This window comes from Lepidochelys kempii, chromosome 14, assembly GCF_965140285.1.
Source record: "Lepidochelys kempii isolate rLepKem1 chromosome 14, rLepKem1.hap1, whole genome shotgun sequence".
NCBI lineage: Eukaryota > Metazoa > Chordata > Testudines > Cheloniidae > Lepidochelys > Lepidochelys kempii.
In genome coordinates this window covers 25,566,065-25,580,623 of record NC_136393.1, presented here as the reverse complement: position 1 = coordinate 25,580,623, position 14,559 = coordinate 25,566,065, and the positions used below count along the sequence as shown (strand labels likewise).

The following is a 14,559-nucleotide window of genomic DNA, read 5'->3' as shown; positions in this document are numbered from 1 at the left end:
TCTAAGGCATATCTAAAATGGCCATCATGAGAAAGGATATAAATAGGAGTAATGAGATTAAATTAAGATTAGTTTTAACATCAGGAAAAAGCTCCTGACAGTAAGTACTATTTGGCTGTGGAATAGTGTCCTGAGTGAATGGTCAGGGCAGAGCCCAGGGGAATGTACTGCAGGGGATGGTTCCAAACTGGTTGGGGACATGGTGTAGATAACCTTTTAAATCACTAGAGATTTTCTGCAGGTTAACATCTTTGCTTTCCATTTTGTCTTGCAGCTTGTAGACTACCGAGTAGAATTCAGTAAGTGGTGGGTGACTGAGTTCAAGACCATCAAGTTTCCTTCTCAGGGAACTGTCTTCGACTTTTACATTGATCCAGAAACAAAAAAGTTTGAACCTTGGTCCAAACTCATCCCCAAGTTTGAATTTGATCCTGAAATGCCATTACAGGTACGTGAATCTTTGTTTCATTGCCACAAAAGAATACATAGATGTGTGCGGTGTGTGCTTTGTCTCTGTAGAATAAGATTCATTAGTACGGGCATGAGAAAATGAAGGTTTGTTTGTAATGGTGACGTTCCACCTAAGACACAAACATTCACTGTAAAGTGATTAAGTGACCTGGGTTTGATTATGAAGACAAGGTTCATTAAGAAAGTAGTACTCTTGTTACAGTGCATTGGAATATGATTGATGAATGGGGCAATGACAAACATCCATGGACTGAATCAAAGCTGTGTGCAAAACATAGTGCCATCTCAATTACCAGTGAGATATCCACTCTCAAGCTGCACGCATCTCCGCAGTGCCAGTCTATTGTCCTGATAACTCCTGTCTGAAATGTAAAGTAGGGCACCAGTTAAACCAGAAGGGGTAGCGTGGAGAAGAGAGAAATCACACTTGCTCTCTGCAAGCAAACCAAGGTCTTATTTTAATGACTGATTCGGTTCTTTAATATGCAAGGCACATTCACAGGTGGGACGCAGTGGTCTGATTCCATCTAGTGAATGGCAGCAGAGCAGAATGCACACATGTCTGATTTCAACCAGCAAAGGGTAGCAAATTCACCACCAGTTTTTCAGCACTGTAGGGGATAATTAGAGCTGGTCAGAAAATGGAGAATTTTCCATGGAAAAACTCAATTTTTTGTAAAAAAATCAGGTAATTAAAAAGAAAATATTTAAGTTCTGAAAACCCAAATATTTTGATTCTGAAATGCTGCCCTGGTGCCTCATGGGAGTTGTCGTTTGGGTGCCTCATGTTCACACTTTCCATCATAGGCTGGGCTCTCTGGTTGGCCTATATTTACCATGATACACCTGTCTTTTCGTGGTGAAGGGAGATGGTGCATCATGGGAGTTGTGCTCATAGTGCATCATGGGACATGAAGTCTGGCTGGGGAGGCTGGCCCATAAAGGAGAATGGGGACAACTTGACTGCAACACGCAAGAAGCACCGTGCTGGCACTCAAATATTTTGGTTGTTGGCTGATAGCTGAAAAAAAATCAGTTTTGGAATGTTTGTATTTTTTGACAAAAAAACATTGTTTTTTGTGAGTAACCGACACTTCTGGTGAAAAATTTTGCTTGGTCAAAACCCCAATTTTCCATCAAAAAACAGTTGTTGTGGAAAAATTTTAACCAGCCCTAGGGAGATATGTTTTACTGAGGATACGCAGATGCTACCAGACAACTAGTTAGTTACTGAAGACTTTAGCTGGTGTAGATAATCTAATTTACTGTCAGGCAGAGGTCTATCCAGCTGGATCAGTATTCCCCCACCCCATGTGAGCATAGCTGAAAGGGGGTGCACTGTGGCTCATAGCACGTTCCCATCATTCTCCCCTTAGGCTTGTCTGGTGCCCACCAGTGAAACCATCCGAGTGCGATACTTCATTGATAGACTCCTGGAGCGAAGGAGGCCAGTCATGCTAGTGGGAAATGCTGGCACTGGGAAATCTGTGCTCGTAGGAGACAAACTCTCCTCGCTAGATGCCGATGAGTACATGGTGAAGAATGTGCCTTTCAACTACTACACCAGCTCCGCCATGCTGCAAGGTAAAGCGGCAGAAGGTTAGGAGTCCTTGGGGGTAGGGGATGAGGGATGATTTCTCCCTCTGGTGCGTATAATGGAATTTGCTGGGGGTTATGGGTGGCTGGAAACCCCAGCGTATGTGCTGTTGGCAAGCTGTATCTGGATTTATTATATAACTGCCTCAGAGGGAACCGTGGACTCTAAATCCTCCAGAAAGATACCTGGTGAAATCGTGTCAGGGGCCAGACCAGCTCCTGGCCTGCTTCTTTAACTAATTGCACTGCTGGGCAACCAGGAAGCCCAGCTGCACTGCCTTGGAACTGACAGAGTAGCCACAGCCCTGCTCATAAAACTGGCACCCGCAGCAGATCAGCAGCTGCTCAACGTGTACCACGACTGCTGCTGTGGTTGCCCTGCTCCTGCTTGCAACCCTTGCTTCCAGTCCCGCTCCCGACTGCTTCCATTCCCTGCCCCAGCCTCGTTTCTGAACCTGCTTCTGCTCCACCTACTGCCCACTTCAGCTCTAGCCTCTGTTCCCCTCCAGCTTCTGACTTCTGGCTTCGATTATTGGTCGGGCTCCAGCCTATGATTCTGGTGAACCCTCCTGCTCTGGCATTTGGCTTCTGTCCCTCCGATACTGACCCCCAGCTTGTTCCTGGACTCTGCCCCCCTGGACCCAGCTCTAACCAATAGGCTGAACTCTCATTTCAGTCACTAGGCCTGGTTGGCTATGGTTTGAGCAGCCCAATACAAAGGGTAGGGGCCCACCTCACTGGCATAGACCCCACTCAGGAATGGGTGGGGCCATACAGAACTTGGAGGTGTCCATCCTGCAGATGCAGAACACAGATCGTCACCAGGGACCTTGGCTCTGGCTTTCTGGGGACCAAAGGTCTCACTCCCAGACATAAGAACATAAGAACGGCCATATTGGGTCAGACCAAAGGTCCACCTAGCCCACTATCCTGTCTTCTAACAGTGGCCAATGCCAGATGCTCCAGAGGGAGTGAACAGAACAGGTAATCATCGAGTGATCCATCCCCTGTCACTCATTCCCAGCTTCTGGCAAACAGAGTCTAGGGACACCATCCCGGCACATCCTGGCTAATAGCCGTGATGGACCTATCCTCCATGAACTTATCTAGTTCTTTTTTGAATCCTGTAATAGTCTTGGCCTTCACAACATCCTCTGGCAATGAGTTCCACAGGTTGACTGCGCAATGTGTGAAAAAATACTTCCTTTTATTTGTTTTAAACCTGCTGCCTATTAGCTTCGTTGGGTGATCCCTAGTTCTTGTTTCAGAGTAGCAGCCGTGTTAGTCTGTTCTTGTGTTATGAGAAGGAGTAAATAAGACTTCCTTCTTTACTTTCTCCACACCAATCAAGATTTTATAGACCTCTCTCATATCGTTTTAGTCATCTCTTTTCCAAGCTGAAAAGTCCCAGTCTTATGTAATGTTAGGTTTCAGAGTAACAGCCGTGTTAGTCTGTATTCGCAAAAAGAAAAGGAGTACCTGTGGCACCTTAGAAACTAACCAATTTATTTGAGCATGAGCTTTCGTGAGCTACAGCTCACTTCATCTGATGCATACCGTGGAAACTGCAGCAGACATTGTATACACACAGAGATCATGAAACAATACCTCCTCCCACCCCACTGTCCTGCTGGTAATAGCTTATCTAAAGTGATCATCAAGTTGGGCCATTTCCAGCACAAATCCAAGTTTTCTCACCCTCCACCCCCCCACACACAAACTCACTCTCCGGCTGGTAATAGCCCATCCAAAGTGACAACTCTCTTCACAATGTGCATGATAATCAAGGTGGGCTGTTTCCTGCACAAATCCAGGTTCTCTCACCCCCTCACCCCCCTCCAAAAACCACACACACAAACTCACTCTCCTGCTGGTAATAGCTCATCCAAAGTAACCACTCTCCCTACAATGTGCATGATAATCAAGGTGGGCCATTTCCAGCACAAATCCAGGTTTTCTCACCCCACCACCCCATACACACACAAACTCGCTCTCTTGCTGGTAATAGCTCATCCAAAGTGGCCACTCTCCCTACAATGTGCATGGTAATCAAGGTGGGCCATGTCCAGCACAAATCCAGGCTTTCTCACCCCCCCCCTTTTTTTTCCCCCCGGGGACACACACAGACACACAAACTCACTCTCCTGCTGGCAATAGCTCATCCAAACTGACCACTCTCCAAGTTTAAATCCAAGTTTAACCAGAATGTCTGGGGGCGGGGGGGGGGGGGGGTAGGAAAAAACAAGGGGAAATAGGCTACCTTGCATAATGACTTAGCCACTCCCAGTCTCTATTTAAGCCTAAATTAATAGTATCCAATTTGCAAATGAATTCCAATTCAGCAGTTTCTCGCTGGAGTCTGGATTTGAAGTTTTTTTGTTTTAAGATAGCGACCTTCATGTCTGTGATTGTGATCAGCAGTCTCTCCTTGGAGTCTGTTTTTGAAGTTTTTTGTTGAAGAATTACAACTTTTAGGTCTGTAATCGAGTGACCAGAGAGATTGAAGTGTTCTCCGACTGGTTTATGAACGTTATAATTCCTGACATCTGATTTGTGTCCATTTATTCTTTTACGTAGAGACTGTCCAGTTTGACCAATGTAAATGGCAGAGGGGCATTGCTGGCACATGATGGCATATATCACATTGGTGGATGTGCAGGTGAACGAGCCTCTGATAGTGTGGCTGATGTTATTAGGCCCTGTGATGGTGTCCCCTGAATAGATATGTGGGCACAGTTGGCAACGGACTTTGTTGCAAGGATAAGTTCCTGGGTTAGTGGTTCTGTTGTGTGGTATGTGGTTGTTGGTGAGTATTTGCTTCAGGTTGCGGGGCTGTCTGTAGGCGAGGACTGGCCTGTCTCCCAAGATTTGTGAGAGTGTTGGGTCATCCTTTAGGATAGGTTGTAGATCCTTAATAATGTGTTGGAGGGGTTTTAGTTGGGGGCTGAAGGTGACGGCTAGTGGCGTTCTGTTATTTTCTTTGTTGGGCCTGTCCTGTAGTAGGTGACTTCTGGGAACTCTTCTGGCTCTATCAATCTGTTTCTTCACTTCCGCAGGTGGGTATTGTAGTTGTAAGAAAGCTTGACAGAGATCTTGTAGGTGTTTGTCTCTGTCTGAGGGGTTGGAGCAAATGCGGTTGTATCGCAGAGCTTGGCTGTAGACGATGGATCGTGTGGTATGGTCAGGGTGAAAGCTGGAGGCATGTAGGTAGGAATAGCGGTCAGTAGGTTTCCGGTATAGGTTGGTGTTTATGTGACCATTGTTTATTAGCACTGTAGTGTCCAGGAAGTGGATCTCTTGTGTGGACTGGACCAGGCTGAGGTTGATGGTGGGATGGAAGTTGTTGAAATCATGGTGGAATTCCTCAAGGGCTTCTTTTCCATGGGTCCAGATGATGAAGATGTCATCAATATAACACAAGTAGAGTAGGGGCTTTAGGGGACGAGAGCTGAGGAAGCGTTGTTCTAAATCAGCCATAAAAATGTTGGCATACTGTGGGGCCATGCGGGTACGCTGATCTGAAGGTATACATTGTCCCCAAATGTAAAATAGTTATGGATAAGGACAAAGTCACAAAGTTCAGCCACCAGGTTAGCCGTGACATTATCGGGGATAGTGTTCTTGACGGCTTGTAGTCCATCTTTTTGTGGAATGTTGGTGTAGAGGGCTTCTACATCCATAGTGGCCAGGTTGGTATTATCAGGAAGATCGCCGATGGATTGAAGTTTCCTCAGGAAGTCAGTGGTGTCTCGAAGGTAGCTGGGAGTGCTGGTAGCGTAGGGCCTAAGAAGGGAGTCTACATAGCCAGAGAATCCTGCTGTCAGGGTGCCAATGCCTGAGATGATGGGGCGCCCAGGATTTCCAGGTTTATGGATCTTGGGTAGTAGATAGAATATCCCAGGTCGGGGTTCCAGGGGTGTGTCTGTGCGGATTTGATCTTGTGCGTTTTCAGGAAGCTCCTTGAGCAAATGCTGTAGTTGCTTTTGGTAACTCTCAGTGGGATCATAGGGTAATGGCTTGTAGAAAGTGGTGTTGGAGAGCTGCCGAGCAGCCTCTTGTTCATATTCCGACCTATTCATGATGACAACAGCACCTCCTTTGTCAGCCTTTTTGATTATGATGTCAGAGTTGTTTCTGAGGCTGTGGATGGCATTGCGTTCCGCATGGCTGAGGTTATGGGGCAAGTGATGCTGCTTCTCCACAATTTCAGCCCGTGCACGTCGGCGGAAGCACTCTATGTAGAAGTCCAGTCTGCTGTTTCAACCTTCAGGAGGAGTCCACCTAGAATCCTTCTTTTTGTAGTGTTGGTAGGGAGGCCTCTGTGGATTAGTATGTTGTTCAGAGGTATTTTGGAAATATTCCTTGAGTCGGAGACGTCGAAAATAGGATTCTAGGTCACCACAGAACTGTATCATGTTCGTGGGGGTGGAGGGGCAGAAGGAGAGGCCCCGAGATAGGACAGCTGCTTCTGCTGGGCTGAGAGTATAGTTGGATAGGTTAACAATATTGCTAGGTGGGTTGAGGGAACCATTACTGTGGCCCCTTGTAGCATGTAGTAGTTTAGAAAGTTTAGTGTCCTTTTTCTTTTGTAGAGAAGCAAAGTGTGCGTTGTAAATGGCTTGTCTAGTTTTAGTAAAATCCAGCCACGAGGAAGTTTGTGTGGAAGGTTGGTTTTTTATGAGAGTATCCATTTTTGAGAGCTCATTCTTAATCTTTCCCTGTTTGCTGTAGAGGATGTTGATCAGGTGATTCCGCAGTTTCTTTGAGAGCGTGTGGCACAAGCTGTCAGCATAGTCTGTGTGGTATGTAGATTGTAATGGATTTTTTACCTTCAGTCCTTTTGATACGATGTCCATCTGTTTGCATTTGGAAAGGAAGATGATGTCTGTCTGTATCTGTACAAGTTTTTTCATGCAGTTGATAGATTTCCACTCCATACGGCTAAATGCAGTGCCTTTCATAATGACAGGTTTCAGAGTAACAGCCGTGTTAGTCTGTATTCGCAAAAAGAAAAGGAGTAGTTGTGGCACCTTAGAGACTAACCAATTTATTTGAGCATGAGCTTTCGTGAGCTACAGCTCACTTCATCGGATGCATACCATGGAAACTGCAGCAGACATTATATACACACAGAGATCATGAAACAATACCTCCTCCCACCCCACTGTCCTGCTGGTAATAGCTTATCTAAAGTGATCATCAAGTTGGGCCATTTCCAGCACAAATCCAGGTTTTCTTACCCTCAACCCCCCCCCCCCCCCCCACACACACACACAAACTCACTCTCCGGCTGGTAATAGCCCATCCAAAGTGACAACTCTCTTCACAATGTGCATGATAATCAAGGTGGGCTGTTTCCTGCACAAATCCAGGTTCTCTCACCCCCCTCCAAAAACCACACACACAAACTCACTCTCCTGCTGGTAATAGCTCATCCAAAGTGACAACTCTCTACACAATGTGCATGATAATCAAGGTGGGCCATTTCCAGCACAAATCCACCAATGTGATATATGCCATCATGTGCCAGCAATGCCCCTCTGCCATTTACATTGGTCAAACTGGACAGTCTCTACATAAAAGAATAAATGGACACAAATCAGATGTCAAGAATTATAACATTCATAAACCAGTCGGAGAACACTTCAATCTCTCTGGTCACGCAATCACAGACATCAAGGTCGCTATCTTAAAACAAAAAAACTTCAAATCCAGACTCCAGCGAGAAACTGCTGAATTGGAATTCATTTGCAAATTGGATACTATTAATTTAGGCTTAAATAGAGACTGGGAGTGGCTAAGTTATTATGCAAGATAGCCTATTTCCCCTTGTTTTTTCCTACCCCCCCCCCCCGCCCCCAGACATTCTGGTTAAACTTGGAGAGTGGTCAGTTTGGATGAGCTATTGCCAGCAGGAGAGTGAGTTTGTGTGTCTGTGTGTGTCCCCGGGGGGAAAAAAAAAGGGTGTGTGTGTGAGAGAGCCTGGATTTGTGCTGGACATGGCCCACCTTGATTATCATGCACATTGTAGGGAGAGTGGTTACTTTGGATGAGCTATTACCAGCAGGATAGTGAGTATGTGTGTGCGGTTTTTGGGAGGGGGGTGAGGGGGTGAGAGAACCTGGATTTGTGTAGGAAATAGCCCACCTTGATTATCATGCACATTGTGTAGAGAGTTGTCACTTTGGATGGGCTATTACCAGCAGGAGAGTGAGTTTGTGTGTGGGGGGGTGGAGGGTGAGAAAACCTGGATTTGTGCTGGAAATGGCCCAACTTGATGATCACTTTAGATAAGCTATTACCAGCAGGACAGTGGGGTGGGAGGAGGTATTGTTTCATGATCTCTGTGTGTATATAATGTCCGCTGCAGTTTCCACGGTATGCATCCGATGAAGTGAGCTGTAGCTCACGAAAGCTCATGCTCAAATAAATTGGTTAGTCTCTAAGGTGCCAGAAGTACTCCTTTTCTTAGTCTTATGTAATGGTGCTCAAAGTCAGTTCTGAGGTTTCCTAAACCAGTGCTGGCTCCCTTTCCTGCTATACCCTCGTCATTCCCCACACTCCAGGCCCAAGTAGAGCTTATTATTAGTCTGTTCACTGGAGAAGCCTTGGCTTGGGCCTCCCACTGCTTGGAACAGTCCAGCCCCTCCTGGGCCAGCTGGCACAGTTCATTCAGGCCATGCCAGTTATCTTCGGTGATCCACACCATACCTGAACTGCTGAAGCCATGCTACAAACGCTACAGCAAGGAGATGGATCAGCAGCTGAATTCTGTCACCTCTCCTTGGACACTGAGTGGAATGAGGCTGTGCAGAAGCATCAGTTTCAACTTGGACTGCGTTATGAAATACACGAAGAACTGGCACAGCTCCATAAATGTGGCCCAGCCCCTCAACCACGCACAGCAATCCAGGACCCAGAACCCATGCAGAATGGCCAGGCCTGCCCATGCCTGTCTGAGGCTGAGAAACACTGATGTCAAACCTCAGGACTGTGTCTGACTGGGGTTGGAAAATGCCAATCCCCAGCCCCGATAAGAGGGTCCAGGCTGGTCCCTTTCCTCCTATAGAGACTCTTGACCTCCATGCACCTCTGTCGAGACAGCAGCAACTGCAAACCCACTCTTGTTGCAGCTCCTACTCCTGATAAGCCCAGCAGTGCCCCTGGAGGTTCTGGTTGACTTAGGAGTCTCAGGCAATTTTATGGACCAGGATGTGGCTAAGGCCTATGGGATCCCTACCGTGTGTAAGAATTCCCTGGATCTGGGAGAAACCACTGATTGGTTGCTTCTGGCCTCAGGTCTGGTCACCCATCAGATGGTTACCCTCCACCGACACTGGGAGACCCTTCAGTTTAGGTTGATTTGTGTCCCCCACTCTCCGGTCATCATGGGAATGTCCTGGCTTGCTGCCCATGACCCCTGAATCAGGGGGACAGTACACTTTTTTGCTCGCAATGCCAACAATTCTGCCTTCCCAAGGCCAAGAGAGAAAGGGTGTCCTCTGGCGCTCGTGTCCTCATCCGGGGAACCCCTCCTGCAAGGGAATGGGCCGACGGGAGCTTGGCACACTCCCAACCATCCCACTGACTGCTGCCGAAATACCTCGCAAGTACCATCACCATGCAGACATAATCAACAAGGGAACCATGGACACTGTGCCCCTGCCCCATAAATACAACTGCCTAATTCACCTTCCGGCTGGCACTCAAGTCCCCTTTAGCCACATCTATGCTCCACGGGGGAAAATCTGCAAAAGGGGTTTATCTGGCCATCCACCTCTACAACAGCAGCCACAATCTTCTTTGTTAAAAAGTAGGATGGTTCCCTGAGGCCCTGCGTTGTGTACTGGGCCCACAACAAGGTGGCGGTTCAGAAAAGTTACCTATTTCCCCTCATTCTTGAACTCCTAAACCAATTACGCTCTGCCCGTTTTTTTACGAATGTAGATATTTCTGTATTCTTTAACCTGATGTGGGTGAGAAAAAGAGATGAGAGGAAAAACGTCTCCCGCAACCAGTACGGATGCTTTGAATACCTGGACAATCTGTTCGGTCTGTATAATTCTCCCATGACCTTCCAGCATTTTATCAATGACATTTTTCAGGACATGCTAGATCAGTTCATTATTATCCGTCTCAATGACACCCTTATTTTTATAAATGGCCGAACACAGCACCACCAAAACATACAGAGAGTCTTAGAGAGGCTTCACCAACACTGCCTGTAGGACAGTTTGACTGTGGTACAGTAGAGTTTTTTGGCTACATCATCTCCCCAGAATAGGGTTGCCAACTTTGTAACATTTAAAACCTGGACACTCCAGCAGGAGTGCCTGAACCTCTCCTGATCTGTCCCCTGGGTCCTGCTCCTGTTTGCTCCTCTTTCTCCCTCCCCCCATCGCTCGCTGCTCTTCCCCTCTCTCCCCCACCTCTGCCCAGGTCAGGAGGGACTTGCCTGCAGAGCCGTGGCTAGGAGCTACAGCTGCCCGATGCAGGCAGGAGGTGGTCTGGCTAAGTAGGGGCTGGCGCGGGTGATGACTCGGCACCTCCCTGCCGGCAGTAACCGGACTTTGGGTGTCCGGGCAGTAGGTCTGACCGGACATGGTCAGGTCCCTTTTACAACTGGACTTTCTGGTCGAAAACTGGGTACCTGGCCACCGTACCTCAGAAGGACTGGCCATGTGTACTGTGGTGCACTTAGGGGCCAACAGGCCTAGTGGGCAGACCATGGCTCAACATCCCCCAAAGTCTTGGGGCCAGGCTTGTCAAGCAATCTGGGGACCTGGAAGTCAAGCTACTGTCTCTTCCTCCTCTGTCTTTCCCGGATCAGACAAGGGGAGGAGGGCCCAAGGGGGAAGGGTGTCAGTGTCCCAGACCAGCCTCCACTTCCTACCTCCCCTGTGCTCTCTTCAGTTCGGGGCATGGTCACAACACTCTGTTTCCCTCCCTGTGGAGGGTTGCTCAAGCAATCTCAGCAATTCAGTTATGCAGTGGGGGTTTCCCAGCTCCCTTCTCAGTGTTCAGTGATTCGTCTTTGTTAGGGAGAAGGGGAAAGCGAAAGGGATCAGGCCCCTGGCTGCCTGGTCAGGTCTTACCCACAGTCCAGGCCCTTGCCCTGTGGATTTCTATGTTCCAGAAGGTACTAACTGGCTTCCTTCCTGCAGACAGCCTTTCCTTCAGCCTTCATCTGCTTGATTTCCAGAGTCCCATTTTAAGTACGTCATCCATCTGGAGCATGCTATGCAGTTTCTGAGGGGCGGAGCCTTCTTGCCTAGTGCAGCTCTATCTTTCCTTTAGTCTTAGTGAGGAGTCCGTAAAGCCGATCACACCATCGACCACATAAATTGACAGCCATCACCGACTGGTGGTGCCCAGGGAAGTCTGTGGGTGCAGTGCTTTTTAAGCTTTGCCAGTTTGTCATTGATCAAATGTTTCTAAGGGGTGGTCACCCCAATCACAGCCCTCCTGCAGAAGGGAGCCCATCTTTCTTTGTCTCCAGAGATGGAACTGGCTTTTGAGTGTCTACAGTAGAAATTCATCTCAGCCCCAACCCAGGTTGGTTCAGCCCCAACCCAGGTTGGTTCACCCCAACTTGGGCTGGCCATTTATGGTATAAGTGGATGCCTCGAACTTTGTGCTGGGAGTCCAAATGGCAGCCTTGAATGGTTAGTTTCACCCATGTGCCTTCTTCAAGCAGGCTCACACCAGTGGAGCAAAACTATGATAGTAAAGAGCTTATGGCCATCAAAGCAGCCTTCGAGGAGTGGCAGCATCTACTAGAGGTCTCCAGGTTCCCGATCCAAGTCCTTACCAAGCACAAGAACCTGGAATTCTTGAAGATGGCTCAGCACCTAAATCGGCGACAGGCCCACTGGGCCCTGTTCTTTACATGATTTTACTTTGTGGTGACCTACCGCCCTGGGACCAGGAATGGGAAGGTGGATTCGTTTCTCCAGATGGGGGAGTGTTGTGAACATGACCAAGAGGCTCCATCCACAATCCTCAAACCATCAAATTCCACTTCCAGTACCACAGTCTGTGACCTGCTACCCTCCATACATTCCCTGTTGTCCAGTGATCCCTTCACAAGTCAGTTCCACCAAGCCCTACATAGTGCCAATGCCCAGGCTGCCTCAGCCTTCGGCTTTCATGGTGGAATTTTGTATCGAAAGGGGCACATCTGCGTATCTGATGGCCCAACCAGGCTGCAAGTCCTACATATTTCTTTCTTCCCTGAAGATCACAGGTGAGTCATAGTCCCCTTGCAGCCACGCAGGGTCCAGCGAGTCTGGAAAACCTGAGCCATGGGATTGGATTTGGGAGAGGAACAGATTTTCAAACTCCAGAGCCTAAAGTTAAACATCAAGGCTCCATTTCAGCATCTGCTTAAATTTATCCCTGTTCAGGAAAACACATATGCACGTACTTAACTAGAAGCATGTGTTTTAGTATGTCTAAAGTTAAGATCAGGCTGAAAAGTTTTGCTGAATAGGGACAGGCCTGAATCTAACCATGTGGATTATATTGTTGTTTGTATTACGGTGGCACCTAGGAGGTCCAGTCACAATGAGGACCCGATTGCGCTGGGAGTTGTACATACACATGAGGAGAGGTAGTCCCTACCCTCAGTGCCCTGCCCCAGCCCAATGTGCTTCTATGGTGAAGGTCTGGGTGAGCAGAAACATAGGTGTGTAGACTTGGTGCTCACATCAGGGCCCATGGTCTCAGGGTGAAATCCTTGCTCTGTTGAAGTCAAAGGGAGTTTTGCCATTGACTTCAGTGAGGCCAGGATTTTCACCCTCCCAATTCCCCAAGATCTGACAGCATGTGGGAGTGGGAATGGTTTGAGGGAACACTCACTGGGAGGCTCCCTAGAGGATCAGGAGCAGCATTAATGTCTGACAGAGTTGGGGTATGTATATGCTCTCCCAGCCTGTGTTACCAGCTCAACCATCCAGTGGCTGCTTCAGGGGCCTAGTCTGCTGGGGCTACCAAAGCCCGGGAAAAAGCCCTGCTTCCCGTAATACACAGAGGGGCAGGTGCTGGGACAGAGACACAGGGCTACCCTGTGTGGTGAGAGAGGCCTGGTTTGTGCCATCTATTCCCATTGGTTTAGAGCAGGGCTGAGTCCAGACTGGGTGAGAGAGGGGTCAGTCATTTATTTATTGGGTGGGGTGGGAACTTGGCAGTGTTGGTGACAACATGTAGGAGAAAAGAAAAGGGGAGCAGCCCTTTCCCTGTAAACTCCCCCCCCCCCGCCGCCCCAATCCGGGCACTGCCTTCTCAACTTCCCTTCTCCATGACAGGCATGCCCATGCTCATTGTTGCTCCTGCATCAGTCCATGCAAATGATTATATATCTCAGTTCTATTTGACTTCCCCTGCATATTGCCCTATATCGTTTACGAAAGAGGAAAAGAGCTTATGGTAATGTTAGCACACAAATAATTCATAACTCTGCTGCAGCGGAATAAAATGCCATAGCTTTGCAAAGCTGCATGAGGCCAGCTAGAAATTTGATTACAGTTTAAATTAAATGACTCCGATAAGCATTTAGCTTATATTTAAAAGGCTCGGATGGTTACTATATAGCCACAAAGCACAGTTAGATTATTAACATCCAGCTGTTTTAACTGCTGTGTAAGATCTGTACAGGTGAGCTTGAACTTGCATGCCGTGAGTGGGTCAGATGGAATGAGCTGGACAACAAGGGCCACTTTTAACAGAATGCCTTTTATATGTGCAAGTGCATGTGAATGCAAAGTGGGAGAGTTTCACAAATCCATGCAAAAGCCTCATGTATGACATTAGGGAGCTGTTTGCCCAATGCCATATTTGATCCTAGGCTCCAGTGTTCAGCTCTGCTCCAACACAGCAATGGGATTCTTCTGTGTTCAGGAAATTGCTCTCACAGTGATCACTAGCCCCTCTCACTGTTCCCCACACTGCTGCCCGTTAGTGCTCTCATTTACACTATGGATCAAATGCAGAAGGCTAGGCAGGCGGCTTACGTGCCTCTGAAATCCCACTGGCCCTGTGCATAGGGGTGAATTTCACGCTACATGAACAACTTGAACAGCATGTCTTTCTAGCAAAACTCAAGTGAAACAAACCTTCCTTGGCATCTGATCCAAATTGTGAATGATCTTCAAACATTAACACACTTCCCTCTCCAAATGCTGTTTTAATTTTTCCTAGAGCGTAGTTTGTCAATATAGGTCCTCTGGAAGATTGAAAAACAAACTCAAACACTCTGTCTTGAAGCTTTCCTAGCAGGGTAAAAGAAGCTTCTCTCGCTCATTTATCTCAATACTGATGGTGCAGTTGTTGAGATTTATATGGACAGATCTGGGCAGCGTTTTCATATTTCCTTGGACTGTGAGCTATGGTTTGAGTTTGGGGCTCTCTTTCTCTAAGCATATGAATAAGTCATCTGCTATGTGAATAAGTGTGGGTGAAAGATTTCAGCTGTGGCTGCAGTGTTTGTGTTTG

General features: G+C 47.6%; 1 protein-coding gene across 7 annotated transcripts in view; it reads left to right on the top strand.

The window, feature by feature from the left end:
• Positions 1 to 14,559, top strand: part of DNAH9 (dynein axonemal heavy chain 9) — a 391,252-nt gene that overhangs the window by 129,525 nt on the left and 247,168 nt on the right. For all 7 annotated transcript variants that reach the window (XM_073310874.2, XM_073310873.2, XM_073310875.2 and 4 more), the window contains 2 exons: positions 275 to 448; positions 1,848 to 2,055. In XM_073310874.2, coding sequence (XP_073166975.2) covers positions 275 to 448; positions 1,848 to 2,055 — 382 coding nt within the window. The remainder of the gene's footprint in view (positions 1 to 274; positions 449 to 1,847; positions 2,056 to 14,559) is intronic.